This window comes from Pavona decussata, unplaced genomic scaffold (genome assembly GCF_977016875.1).
Source record: "Pavona decussata unplaced genomic scaffold, jaPavDecu1.1 SCAFFOLD_336, whole genome shotgun sequence".
Lineage (NCBI taxonomy): Eukaryota > Metazoa > Cnidaria > Anthozoa > Scleractinia > Agariciidae > Pavona > Pavona decussata.
Genome location: NW_028145724.1, coordinates 503,851 through 519,050, shown reverse-complemented (window position 1 = coordinate 519,050; position 15,200 = coordinate 503,851). Strand labels below are relative to the sequence as shown.

Genomic DNA, 15,200 nt, shown 5'->3' with positions numbered 1-15,200 from the left:
AGGAATGATTTTGATGAAATTATTCATAAAAAATAATCCCACAAAACATTGCGGTCTTGTCTTTTAGCTTGATTTCAATCCGACAACGTTAATTGAAATAGCTGTATACAAACAAGAATCAAGTATGAGTGGGATATTCATGGTATTCCACGAGAAAGCATTGCATAACTAATTTATCCCACGCAACTCATACTGATCGGTTTTGTTTTCCTGTTTGACGTCTGATTCCAGGAATTCAAAATAAAAAGGTCAATACTGGGGTATTCTTCTTGCATGTTTTAGTTGTTGGCAGTAATTTTTTTCTGAATGAAAATTTTGACATGTCACAGGCTCTTCAATCCATCTTTTGGTGGGAAAAAATTGTAAGCCACGATGAACGCGGGGATTTTTTCATGGAATACTACCCGTTGCATACTGCAGAATATGCAATGGGTGTCTAGGTTTCTGATTGGCTGTATTCTCTATGGCATAGGATAAAATGTTATACATGTATGTTCTAGTGTTTTTGTAATTTTAATCAAGAAATTAATAATAATTCTACTGTCGTTTGCTGGAAACCATCGTGACAACGAAGTCTCACACATCACTATGGTCCTTAGTACTGGAGATCTACCTAAACACCTCATAAGATAGCTGACGTAACACAGTTATTTTGATTTTAAAGACTTTCCATGGTTTAAGTTTCCATGACTTTCCAAGTTTTTCATTACTCATACTAAGGTCATACCTAAGAAGGGTACCATTCTCGGCTTGTAAGTGAGAAATTTTGCTGATGCCGTGGCTTGACCAATGTTTATAGAAAACGGGCCGGTCATTTATTCGAATTAGGGAATTGTACCAGAATATGTTAAAGTTGTCAACGGGGGGCCACATGCCCACTTACTTCCTCTCTTTTCTATTTCATGAACCTCGATGCAAGATAAGAAAGGGCAGACCCAGTCATACACTTTAAGGCCAATACAGTGTCAAATAAGTATGTTTTAATGATCGATAATAAACTACCTGGTTGTTCAAAATCTAATCCCCAATTAAAAGTTAACTGAGGATTCAACTGGTTCAAAAACTCTTCAAAGCTAACTTTAAGCTCAAGGTGATGAAAATTGTAACTTAAAACTGAAGGGAAATTGTTTTGGAAAAAGTTTTATTACACCTTATGCCCTTCATCATCACGCAATAAAATTTCATTAGTGTTAAAAATTAAATCAATAAAGCGAATGTGTATTCATTGTATGATAAAATAGACAAACGTTTTAATTTTCGGCGTCATCAATAAGGCATTTTACAAAGAGAAGAACATCCATTAATGCGAATATCAGTTCAATTTAATGGAAATAACAGAGCAAACATTAGACACTTCTTAATGTTCTTTAACGAGCGGATATAAATCCAGTGAGAAATTAGTCAAAAACCACGAAACTAAAAATCTTTTGTAATTGAAATTTTATTCGCGCAATGGAACGTTAACCCTAGGCTAATGAATCTTCATTCGCTCTAAGGAGTGTTGTTTTCGATAGAACGCTATTTTAATTGCCCTTAATGAATCTTCTTTTCATTTTGTAGCTAAACTTATTTAACATTAATTTTATTGACCAATATTTTCGCGCAAATGAAAATTTATTTCCTGATAATAAACGGCAAAAGGTGATATTACAAGATGGTTCCAAACATTCAAGTCCAATTGAAGTCGCGTGTTCCGTTTCACGCACCGTTACCCAGGTTGAGTTTTGTTGGGGATGAAACAGTTAAAACAATTCAGTTAACTGCATCAATGATAACATGAACGACAATAACAACAGATTAGAAGTGTTTCTACAAATTTATTTTACACACCAGGGAGACTTTTTGAGGTCATAGTAACCTTTGTGAAAGAACCTACACGCCTTAATAGGTCTGAAAAGAGAAAATCTTAGTTGCGATGGAAGGTTTTGATCCCCACGCTGAATGAGCATAGACTCCTGAGTTTGACAAATTTTTTTGGCTTGATCATAAAGTATATCAAACACTCCTAATGATGTCGCCAAGAAACCGCTTGGACGTCTCAAAAAACCTGCAGCTTGTGACAAGGCCACGTTGAGTTGCTTAAATTTGCCAAAATACGAAAAGAGAGGGTAACCGTAATACACAAATCGTGGATTCCTGGTGAGAAATGCAATCGTTGCCGAGTTAAAGGTTCAAATTTTTTTTCAAACTGAAAATTATTTTTTGTTATTTTGGACAGCCTAGGAGAAAAAGATTTAGTTAGGAGTTATTTAAAGCTAACTTAGGCCTAAGTTACAATTATGATAACAGCAACTATGATAACCTCTAAACTGCCTTTCAAGATGCCTTTTTCTTCTTTCCTTTCTTTTTATTTTATTTTATACGTATAGATCTTTGTGCAATAAAGCTTGATATGTCAGGATGCTAATTCTAAACAAAGCTTACTTTAAACGCAAAGAAACAATGAGGTAAACCTGTTTAATCTCGGTTTGTTAGACCGCGTTCACACTAGGCCGAATTATGTTTATCACGTTTGAAACATGTTTGACTAAAACAAGCGTTCATACTTGATGACTGAACGCGCGAAACTAGATCGAAACATACTTACAATAACCAACATCGAAACCACCTCGCGAGGTAGTTTCGATCGTGGTTTTTGTAAACAACTTCAAGATGGCGGACAGTGGCGTTTCTTTGGTCGCTGGGAAAACACAAAACTGGGGCTTTGTTGAGACGAAAACACTCATCGGTCTTTGGGCAGAAGAAGATATTCACCGCCAGCTCGCATCCATGGGTCGTAAGAAAAACATTTGGGAAGGCATAGCCATAAAACTTCAAGAAAGCGGCTATAGTCGAAGCGGCGACCAAGGCAAGACCAGGATGCACAACTTGCAGGAGAGATATAAGAAGGTTAAAACACTGAACAATACCTCGGGTCAAGGAAAAATCTCTTTTCCCTTCTATGAGGTAATAGATAAAGTGCTAGGTCGCAAACCAAGTATAACTCCACTGTCAACATTGTCGTCAGTTGCGGGGGGATCGTCAAGCAGTAGTGACAACACGTGGGATGCACTGGAAACTGAATCTGTGTTGTCCAGTGTCGACGGCTTGGACGAGGAGAGATTTTTGTGTGAGGCTGTCACTGCAGAAAACGTCTCTGTCAATGGTAGCGAAGACGACGATGCACCTACCCTACCTACTTCTGAAAATAATTTAGAACAAAGCAGGCAAGAAAGGTAAACAGCCAAAGTCAACACCTGCTGACAAAATCGAAAGTTTCATGGAGAAATTTTTTGAAATTCAGCAAGAGTCCGAGAGACGATTCCTGGAGTCTGAAGAACGTAGACGTAAACAAGAAGCCGAGCCAGAAGAGAAAAGACGACGGTTCGAAGCAGAACAGGATCAGAAACGAGAAAACTTTCATCTGCGTGTTTTATAAACCATTGCACAAGGCGCCGGTGGCAGCAAAAGTTAAACTAAACACTCAGTTCCGTTCTAGTTTCTTTAATTGCCTTTAAATTATGTTCCCTCTGACTTCAAATAATAGCTTTTATTCTGTTGTGTTAAGCCTAAACCAGCAGAAGTGAACTGCCGGCTCAAATATTGACAAGACTTCCAGTGGGAACAATCTTTTTGAGAACACGTTTGGGAAAAACTTGTTTCGTCTAAAGCTGTTCAAGTTGAACTTAATTCCCTCAAGTGTGAACGCAGTCTTACAGCCTGCTTACGTATGCTCAAACAATCAGCAGTAATGGTGCTTTTTAATTTAGTGTGGAAAGTATGGTACGTATTTGCTTTGAACTCTGATTGGTTCATTATGCTGTTTCTGCTTGATGTGACTGGTTGATTGATTACTTTTGATTTGTTTTGCGTTTATAATCTCAATCAAAAACCGCTCCAATGTCAAGAGATAAACTTATAACAAACTAGAAGTTAAGGTAGGACTAAGAAATGTTACTATTTGTTTCACGTGAAAGAGGCTTTGAATTCTTCTGTTTTAAACTAAGCTTGCTCGCTTTCTTCTGTAATTCCATTAGTTTTTCCTTTTTCTTTGGAGGTTCTTTGTTTTCTTCTTCATCAGACCTATTCTGTGAAGTAAAGATAAACCACGTTTTTAGCAATGTTTCTGATAGGTTGTTACGTACAGGTGAAACTTGGCAAAGATTGTGAATCATTTTCTTATATCCTAAATTCTTGACCTTTCACTGGCTCGTCAGATAGAATATTGGGTCGCCCTGACTTAAATGCAAAATTCCCTGACTTTTCCCCCGCTTTGAAGAAACTGTGCTCTTCCTTGAGTACTCCCCGTCCGTCACAATCCTGATTGAGGCCTGTATCAAGTTTACTAATTACTAATTAACTAATTACTTACCTCATCTTGTTCATCATTATCGCCATCATCCTCTTCCTCCTCATCTTCACTTGATTCCTCTCTCAGTGCAGCCTCCAGTGTAGCGCCATTGATTTTAAAGTCTCGTGCTGTACTGCGCTTAAAGTGCTCCATCAGGTTGATCTACAGAATCACAACACGTGGAAATATTTAAGGTTTTATGCAAGTGAAGATGGAAGATACCGGATGCCAAGGTATCTGCCATGAAGCAAAGGATGCAACAGAGCAGCATATTGTGAAGGATTGCAATTTGAATGGCGGCTTGCATCCAATAATATCAATTGGAAGAATTGTTATTTATCACCATCCTAGCATAAGCATCTGTGCTTATTTTGGGAATGGGTGCAGAAAAGTGGGGAGGGCCGGAGAAAGTTTTAGCTCACCTTCGACTTCTTAGACAGCTGTATAAGGTAGCGCTCGTACTGTTCAATGGCATAAATCAGGTTTGGGATTGACTTGAGTTTGCTTAGTTTAAAATAATTTACACAATGTTAGGCGCCAAGGTGGAAAATTAAGAAAACCCCACAAAACGTCTGATGCTATCCTGCCTCTCAGACTGCCACCAAAAAAGAAACTGGCAGAATATTTAAAGAAGCAATTGAGATGAAAGATCCTTGTAACACACTGTACTGTCAAACCTGTGGTAGGGGGCTAGTACGCATCGTCATAATGTCAAATAATCTGGAAAATATCCATCAAAACTACCGAAAGGAAATAACAACTGTATTCCAAAATTAAAGTCGAAAATACACCCTTACATTAGCTTCACAACAAAATGCAACGCTAAATCTTTCTAAGTGCATACTGGCATGCACTGCTTACCTTCCCTGGCACGGTCTGTCCTCTGGGCGCCTTTTTCTTGTCCTTAGGTTTATTCTTGGCTATAGTACTCTGCTCCAGAAGAGTCGGGTTTAAGTGGCCTGTATATAAGTCAGAAGCGCATACACTTGCTGGGACAAGTGGGTGCCTGTCATTTTGACCTGCGGATCAATTTTAAAAGGTTACATGTCATGTTGTACTTTCTTTTGTTATTCCTAATGCGGCTTAAGTAGCCAGGTTGGCATACATAGCAAGAAGGCTAGCACATTTGAAACTGAGTTGTGGTCATACGCACACACCCTGCAGTTGTTGCATCTAACCTAAATAATACAGTTATCATATATTCACTTGAGCATCCTGGAAACTAAATGTTCTTTAAAAACTCATAAAATCGAATTAATAGTACAGCAAAGAAAGAATCAGTTCTGTATTTTTTAAAAACTCAAGAGAGTGAAAAGACATTTGTGGTCAGTTGTTTCCTATTTGCAGCTAAGGGCAAAGTCTAGAGCTTGAGCATGAAGAGTATTACCTCTCAGACGGTACCCATTTATACAACAGGGTAGAGCGACACGTTCCTGTTTAACCTAAACCAGTTTTGGTTGATTTGTCTGAGGTTCCCTATAGAACACTTTTCCAACCGTCAAAACGCAGTTGTGGCTGGGAATACTCATTTCCAGACTTCTTCAACTTCTTCTGCTAAGACTCGTTGCTTCGGTTGTTCTTCAACAACTATTAGATGAAGTGGTTGCGCCATCACAAAATTTGTTTTCGTGTTAGTAGAGATCAGTAGTTTGACACTTTCGTCCGTCCAGCTTGAAAGTCTCGTCCTCAGCTCACAATAAACACATTGCAGTTTGATTGCATTAAACGTGACACCTCTCTCATGTCAAAGGTCTGTAAACCTTTGTTTCAAAAGACCGCCATTGTTGTTCGTTGAGAATTTGACCGTGACGACATGTGCACGACACGTTTACTATATGTGGTTTAGTGATAATGTAGTGACAGGATGATAAACTACAGATCTGGGTCCTTTACCTGAATCGATATAAATATAGTCTCTGTACTCACCAACTTCTCAAACTTAGCAGGCAAGTAACCAAGTTTCTGACTGTACTGGGACAGGTACTGTAACGACAAACCATTGCAGCAGTTAACGTTCACGAGCAAAATGACAAATTTGCAAATGATAAATTTTGGGTCTATTCGCCTTAACAAGCTTTTACTTACATATCTTGCGAGACAACCAAGGCTAATGTACACTTTTGTCAGCACCTAAAAAGACATACCACATTATTGCACGGCGATTGCACATACCACCAACAATGACAACAATTACAACTTCATATCAACTACATTTTATTTGCATGCAAACTAGTAGTTAGATAATTGGGCGTATAAGCACACTTTTGAAAATATCACTGAATTCATACCTGATTCAACAATGAACTCAAAAACCTAAATTTAGGTTTTTCAAAAACCTAAATTTTTATCCTCGTTTATGAAAAACCTAAATCCTCGCTTTCATAAATGACACCAAACTGATCCCCAACTCACAAACAATCATCGATTAAATCCAACCAACTCATCAATCGCTGATTTGAATGATGAAGAAAAAAAACCGGTTATAACCGGTTTCGAAAAATTATGTAATCTAATTTATATGAACAACCAATTTGATCATAATGATAAAACATATTTTATTCATCCAACATTTGAAAATTACGGAGCCTCACATGATGGTTACATAATCAATCGAAAAAGATTAGAACCTAGAAAAGGATACTTATCTGAAAATGGTTATTATATAATTTCTCCGGGACGTAACAATACATGCCCCGCTCGTCGATTCGTCTATGAGGCCGTAAATCAGACACATATTCCACCTGGAATGCAAATTCATCACATTAATTGTGACCGCCAAGACAATTCAAGTGAAAATCTTTCGTTGGTCACAGCATCTGAAAATATCAAATATATGCAACAAGCCAGAAAAGAATTTTTGAACAGCTCATACTCTGAAGAAGAATTGAGAGTTGTCAATAGATTAATGGATTTTCCACCAATGGAAGACAATGATTGTGAGTTTACACGCACAGAAAATAAAATAATTAATAAGATGTTTTACAGAATGTGTAACGATTTGGATGACATTAATTTTCCACTTTACAATGATGAATCATCAATGCATACAAGGGTTGTTTGGCTATATTTTGATTTAACTATGAATAATGGGGTTTTGGAAATCAATTTGACAACATTTTTAAAACCAAAACTACTTGAAGAGATAATTATAGTATACATTAACGAGAAAAAATGAAAAAAAATCAAAAATCAAAAATCGCATATGTGGATTCTTCTGCTGGTGAGAATCTAGCTAAGACAATTCCAGCCACAAAGATTATTATTCATAATGAAAAAACATATTTTTGTCATCCATTATACGACAATTATGGAGCTTCAAAAGGTGGTCATATTATTAATCGAAAGAGATTGATTCCAAGAAAAGGAAGATTACATTTAACTGGGTATTTGCAAACAACTGTTCACAATAAAAATAGTGAAAAAAAATATAAATCTCATCGATTTATTTGAGAATCAATAAAACAACAAATAATCCCAGTTGGATATGAAATACACCATATCAATAATGATAAACAAGATAATTCAATTGTTAATCTTGAGCTTGTAACACGACAACAAAATATGATATACGATGGAAAAATTAGACTTGGTAAACAAAAATCAAAAAAGCAAAATGTTCCAATGAAATGTGAAAAATTTTATTATCATCATATATATACCAACTTTGGAGCCAATAAATACGGTCAAATTTATAATAAAAAAACCAAAAGATGTTCAATTGGTAATCTTCAATTAAATTGTTATTTTAATATAACATTAAATCAAATTGGATTACCATCAAAAAAGGTTTTGGTTCATCGTTTTGTCTACGAATGTTATAATGGCAATATTTCTGATAAATTGCAAATCAATCACATTGACTCCAATAGACAAAACAATTGCATTAATAACCTTGAATTAGTTACACAATCAGAAAATGCTAAACACGCTCTTGAAGCCAGGAAATACAAAACAAAGATTGAAATTAAAACTGAAAAACCAATTAAATCAATCAAAATGGACATTGAATTGGAGGAATCAGATGATGAATTTACAGAATATGAGAAACAAAAAATTGATAAAAAATACAATTCAATGATGAAAAAAATCGAAAATGGAAACTTTCCATTCAAAAAACAACTTCAAGAACATTTACCAAGCATTGAATTTTGGTAATTATTGTGTAAACATTTCCTGAGTATGCTCAAATGAGTGTATTCAGGGCATGTCCCACAATAAAATAACACGAAATTGGATCCGTCCAGGTGGTCCACAAACTGCTAATCCTGGAATGAATGTTGTTGGCAGTTAACATTCATTAGCAAATCTGTCAAACGCACCGAATAAAAATAATATAACATATAATATTATGAACAAATCTAATCTATCCAAATTAACGAAAGAACAGTTAATTGAATTATTACTCGCTAAACAAAAACCGGTTCCAAAGCCTCGAACCAAGAAAATGGTTCCAATTCCAAAGCCTAGACAATCTGTCAAACAAATGGTAAAAGATTATGAGAATACAATCATCAAGCCGCCAATGCAATTCAGAGATCGACCAATTGTTCAACCAAGAAACAACATTATTCCTCCTCCAAAACAATTTGCTGATACACCAGTCCCGAAGCCAAGGATGAAGAAAATGGCTCCAGTTCCAACACAAAGAACCCAAATCACAGAAGTCGCAAGAGCATTCAAGGGATATACAAAATCTTATGAAGTTGGAATTAAAAATGAAACAGATCCTTTGATTCAAATGAGTTCAACCAGATTAGCTATTGCTCATTTTATGAAACAATTATTAACTCAAATGAAAGGAATTAAATTTATTGAAACTTTGACAATTTATTTTGAACAACAAAAAGGAAACCAAACTGTCTCCAGAATTGGATATTTTAATAGTAAACCAAAAACAATAACTAATGCCAATGATTTTCAAGAATCTTTGGATGTTAATGTTGAACAAATTATGAATGATATTCACAAATGGATTAGTGAAGGTTCAGCTTGGATAATTAAATCAATCAATGGACATTACATCAATATTATCAAATATGAGCCTCTTACTGGAAGTTCTTATATTCAACTCCCAACTGAACTTCAACATCACAAACATGGATTGATAAATCTCAAGAATAAAGACAATGAATGCTTTCGATGGTGTCACGTCCGTCATTTAAATCCACGAAATGACAATCCACAAAGAATCAAAAAAACTGACAAATCATTTGTCAAACAATTGAATTATGATAACATTGAATTCCCTGTTTCAGTCAAACATTATAATAAAATTGAAACCCAAAACAGTATTAACATCAACGTATTCGGTTATGAAAAGAAACAAGCTTATCTAATTTATGTTTCAAAAGAAAAGTTTGATGATGTATTGAATTTGCTGTTAATCTCAGAAAATGAAAATAAACATTACTGTCTTATCAAGGATTTTAATCGATTTATGCACCACAAAACCAAATCACATCAAAGAAAACATTTTTGTATGCATTGTTTGCAATGTTTTTCATCAGAACGAGTTTTAAACAAGCATCAGGAAGTGTGTATTGAAATCAATGGTGAACAATCAATCAAAATGCCTGAAGTTGGCTCAAAAATAAAATTTACAAATTATAATAAACAAATGCAAGCGCCATTCGTGATATACGCAGATTTTGAAGCAATCACTGAACCAATTCATGGTTGTAAACAATCTAACCAACAATCTTTTACTGAAGCTTATCAAAAACACACTGATTGTGGTTATGGATACAAAGTTGTTTGCTGCTATGATGACAAATATTCCAAACCAATAAAATATTATCGTGGAGAAAAAGCTGTTTACAAATTCATGGAGGCAATGCTTGCTGAAGTCAAATACTGCAGACAAACTATTAAATACAAATTCAATAAACCATTAGTTATGTCTCCAGAAGATGAAGACAAATTCCAAAAAGCAACATCTTGTCATATTTGTGGTAAAAAATACAAGAAAACAGATAAACGTGTCAGAGATCATTGTCATATTAATGGTGAATTCCGTGGCTCAGCCCATAATCAATGTAACAGGGATTTTACAATAACTGACAAAATCCCTGTAATATTTCATAATTTGAAAGGATATGATAGTCATTTTATAATGCAAGAAATTGGTAAAATTATTGAGACCAATACTTATGTGGATAGAAAAGGTGAAACCAGACAACACAAAATTAATGTAATCCCAAATAATATGGAGAAATACATGGCCTTCATGTTGGGTTATAATTTAGTATTTATCGACAGTCTTCAGTTTATGAATCAATCATTGGCTAATCTTGTAAAGAATCTACCAGAAGATGCATACAAATATACCAATGAAGTCTTCAAAGGTGAGAAATTTAGATTAATGAAACAAAAAGGAGTTTATCCGTACGATTATATGAGTAATTTTGATAAATTCAATGATACTCAATTACCAACCAAAGATGAATTTTACAGTCAAGTGAATAATGAGCATATTACTGATGAAGAATACAGTCATGCACAAAATGTTTGGAATACTTTTAATTTGAAAAATATGGGCGAATACCATGATTTATATCTCAAATCTGATGTTTTATTGCTGGCTGATGTATTTAAAAATTTCAGGAAAACATGTTTGGAATATTATAGATTGGATCCATGTCATTATTTTACATCTCCGGGATTATCTTGGGATGCAATGTTGAAAATGACTGAAGTCAATTTGGAGCTTATAACGGATATTGATATGTATCAATTCGTTGAAAAAGGAATGAGAGGCGGAATCAGTTACATTGCCAATAGATACGGTAAAGCCAACAACAAATACATGCAAAATTGGAATCCCAATGAAACAAGTAAATATCTCATGTATTTGGATGCAAACAATCTCTATGGTTGGGCTATGTCACAATATCTTCCAACTGGGAATTTTAAATGGTTGAATAAACAACAAATAAAAAATATTAATTGGAAAACAGTTGACGCAGAAAACAAAACTGGATATTTATTGGAAGTTGATTTGGAATATCCTCATGAATTACATGACCTGCATAATGATTATCCATGTGGTGCTGAACAAATCAAAGTGACACAAGATATGCTGTCAGATTATTGTCAAAGAATTGCAGAAAAATTTGGAATCAAAAGTGGACAAGTCAGCAAGCTGATTCCAACATTGGGAAACAAAACAAAATACGTTTTACATTATAGAAACTTACAATTATACCGTGAATTGGGACTCAAATTAACTAAAATTCACCGTGTTCTGTCATTTTACCAATCACCCTGGTTGAAGACATACATTGATTTCAATACACGACAAAGAACTAATGCAAAGAATGCATTTTAAAAAGATTTCTTCAAACTGATGAATAACTCAGTGTTTGGTAAGACTATGGAGAATATCAGAAAACGGGAAGACATTAAACTGGTGACTAATGAGAAACAATTATCGAAACTGACTTCCAAACCAACATTCATCAATAGCAAAATATTTAATGAAAACTTGGTTGCAGTCCACAAAATCAAGGAATCATTGACTCTCAATCGACCAACATACGTTGGTATGTGTATCCTTGATTTGAGTAAGACTCTCATGTATGACTTTCATTACAACTTTATCAAAAGAAAATATGGTAACAAAGCCAAATTACTATTCACTGATACTGATAGTTTGACATACGAAATTGAAGCCGAAGATGTGTATCAAGATTTTTGGAATAAAAAAGAAATGTTTGATAACTCGGATTATCCATCAAATCATCAATATTTTGATGCAACAAATAAAAAAGTTATTGGAAAATTCAAAGATGAAGCCGCTGGTGTACCCATTACTGAATTTGTGGGATTGAGATCCAAGATGTATTCATACATCAAAGATAACAACAATGGTGGCAAAACAGCCAAAGGAATCAAAAAGAATGTAATAAAACAAGAAATCAATCATGCTGATTACAAAGATGTGTTGTTTAATGAAAAACAATTGTACCACCAAATGAAAACAATCAGGAGTAACCATCATGAACTTGGTAGTTACACCATCAACAAAACATCATTGTCATGTTTTGATGATAAACGATATCTACATCCGAATGGTCTTGATTCATATGCTTATGGACATTTTCGTTTCTAAACAAAATTTGTGACAAAACTTGTGCCTCAAACTTTGTGTTTTAAACTTGGTTTTCGATTTTCATTCAATTTCATTTTTGTATTTTTATCTATTTTTCGACTATTTTTTCATCAATTTTCGAATGTTTTGTTGGGTGTATGCCCCATAAAACAAATAACAAGAATGGTACGATGGGTGCCAGACACATGCCAATCCCCATCAAAGATGATTCCATGCAGGTGGATTCATCTCTCTGTCAAACCCTGCATTGCTATGATTATTGCTTCTTTTGCAACTATCACAAAGAATCATCCAATAAAACATCAAATATGCCACAATGCTGTGAAAATCAAAACATTCGAGATATCTATGGTCAATTGACTTGTGTGAATTGTGGACAAGTGATTGGTGAGGATTTCAAAACAGAATACATCAATTTTCATGCCAATTTGTTCAAAATATACAAGAAAACAGTGTATAATAGAAAATACCATTTGTCGCATACATTAGATCAAATTATTTTGAAAAACAAAGTTGAAATCAGTTGTTCAACCAATTTCAAAATTCATAAAATATTCGTTGAAATAAACAAAATACTGCCACAAATCAATGGCAAACGAAAGAGAATAATCAGTTTGAAATATCTTTTGCATAGAATATTGCAATTTATGAAAATTGATTCTTCCCAAATTGAGTTGACAAAATCCAAAAAAACAATGAAATTATACAATGTTTATTGGGATAAAATTATGGACATTATTGGCCCCCAAATCATGCACATTATTAATCATACATAAGTGAATATCTGATATTTTTTATCATATTTGTCACCCCATTTATCGACAATCGGCGAATTATCCAAAATGAAATCATCATTTTGAGTAAGCTTGTTTGTCAAATCATCTCTATCAAAATGTCCATTTCTCATTATTTCTTTTATTTCATTTAATAAATGTCCGTAAGTTTGAAAAGCATATTGGCATTGATACAACCTTATTTCAATATTTTTATGCTTCATATAAGCTTGAATTACGACAGAAACTGATGATATTGCCAATAATGAAGCTCCACTGGTTGCAATTGATGATGCAATACCACCAGTTGCAAACACAATGGATGAAATATTACCAGCAAACTCCCATTTTTTTAATCTTTTGTATGCACTTTTGTACATCCACATCTTTTTGTGATATGACATGTAATAAGCTTTCAATTCATCAATTTCTTCTTCTGATAATCGATTTGAAATATGATTGAAATCAATTATTAATTTCTTCTTTTGCATATATTATATGGTTATCTTATTTTTGATGCAATAATAGAGACCAGTTATTTGACCCAAAAACATGCATTTTTTCATCCAAGGATATGTTTTTTTCTCATTAATGGTGTACATGTATCCTTTGTCATGATGATATCTGTTGTAAAATTGGCCATAAGCATCATGTAGTATTCCATGAGACCTGATATATGGTTGCCAACCAAATAATCGATGGAGAATAGCTGTTAAACATCCATCTCCAGGTCCAATTAATCCGATTCCATCATGAATTAACTCTTTGTAAACTTCATCAGGTAAACCTGTGTTGTAATATTTTTTATGCAAATATGTGAATATTACGATACTTTTTATCTTGCATTCCTGTCTGGGCAATATTGGAAGACTCAATTTACGGTGAAAATCTATCATCGATGTTCGAATGTGTTCTTGCAATTCTGACAATTCTTTCATTATACAATTTGATTACAATATTTTTATTTAGTTATTTTATAAAATAAAGTAACGGAGTCCACGACCTAGTGGTCATTATTGTCAGGTAATTGTATCCTAATATATTCAACAAAATACTTCATTGTCCAATCAGATGGATGATTGTTGAAGTAGCAATAATAGTTTTCAAATGACACATCAAAGAAGAATTCCAATTGATCAAATGATGATGACACCAAATCGGATTTGGAATGATGATATCTGTCATTTCTCCTGATATATGTGTTTGTCACAATAATCTCTTGCAATGTATTGATTCCTTTAATGTCATCTTTACTCAATAATTTTATCCATGTGTAATTTGTTTTTGGTATTGTACCACTTTTTCTTCCTATTCTCATTGCAACTTGATTGTTGAGAAACGTTACAGCTTCCTGAGCTTGTTGAGCTTTAAACTGAGCCAGAGCTTGTTGTATTTTTGTTTCAACATATGGTTTGATGATGTCTTCATTGTTGTTTATTAATTGTTGGAGTGAAATTGCATGATTTGAATTAACTCCATCTTTTATCACCAAATGTCTATTTTCTGTATCCAAATGACCATCATCATTCAGATGTATTGGTTCTCTATATTTGAATCCATCTGGTAAATTTTCATGAGTTACTGTGAATTCAATTTTATTTCCATTTTCATCAAGAATATGGTTTCCATTTTTATCTTCAATGTATGGCATTATATTAATAGTGTTGATAAATAAATTTCAAAAGTTCCTGTGACTTCTCTGTTTAGACTTGGTGAAGTAAAACTTGGTCTTCTTTTAAAAATCCCCATTTGAATTATCCTGGGTTTGATTGTTGTATTTGTAGTTACAAAATTTCTCCCAATTTTCATATTAAATGGTATTAAATGGGAAAATAAAGTTTTACTGTTAGCAATGGCGACAAAAGAAACTTGGTATTGATTTTTTGTATTAATTACAATATTTTTTATTTTAACCGGGCCTAATGTTCCAAATTTGTAACCATGTACATTTTCAAAAACTCCATTTTTTATGTCGCCGTTAACAACA

At 33.9% G+C, this 15,200-nt stretch overlaps 1 protein-coding gene and 1 long non-coding RNA gene across 3 annotated transcripts in view; both read right to left on the bottom strand.

Moving 5' to 3' along the window:
• Window positions 1-3,514: 3,514 nt before the first annotated feature.
• On the bottom strand, window positions 3,515-4,826 carry LOC146453358 (uncharacterized). Its single transcript, XR_014859524.1, has 3 exons — window positions 4,753-4,826; window positions 4,352-4,492; window positions 3,515-4,067 (listed from the first exon to the last, which is right to left on the bottom strand). It is a non-coding gene; the product is annotated as an uncharacterized LOC146453358 (long non-coding RNA).
• A 7-nt stretch (window positions 4,827-4,833) lies between these two features.
• Window positions 4,834-15,200, bottom strand: part of LOC146453357 (Fanconi anemia group I protein-like) — a 26,137-nt gene continuing 15,770 nt past the window's right edge. The window contains exons 7-9 of one of the 2 annotated variants that reach the window (XM_085096726.1): window positions 6,416-6,460; window positions 6,257-6,313; window positions 4,834-5,349 (exon numbers count right to left, since the gene is read on the bottom strand). In XM_085096726.1, coding sequence (XP_084952852.1) covers window positions 5,281-5,349; window positions 6,257-6,313; window positions 6,416-6,460 — 171 coding nt within the window. In that variant the 3' untranslated portion in view covers window positions 4,834-5,280. Of the gene's footprint in view, window positions 5,350-6,256; window positions 6,314-6,415; window positions 6,560-15,200 lie in introns of those variants that run through there. The other variant, XR_014859523.1, reaches the window with a different exon arrangement.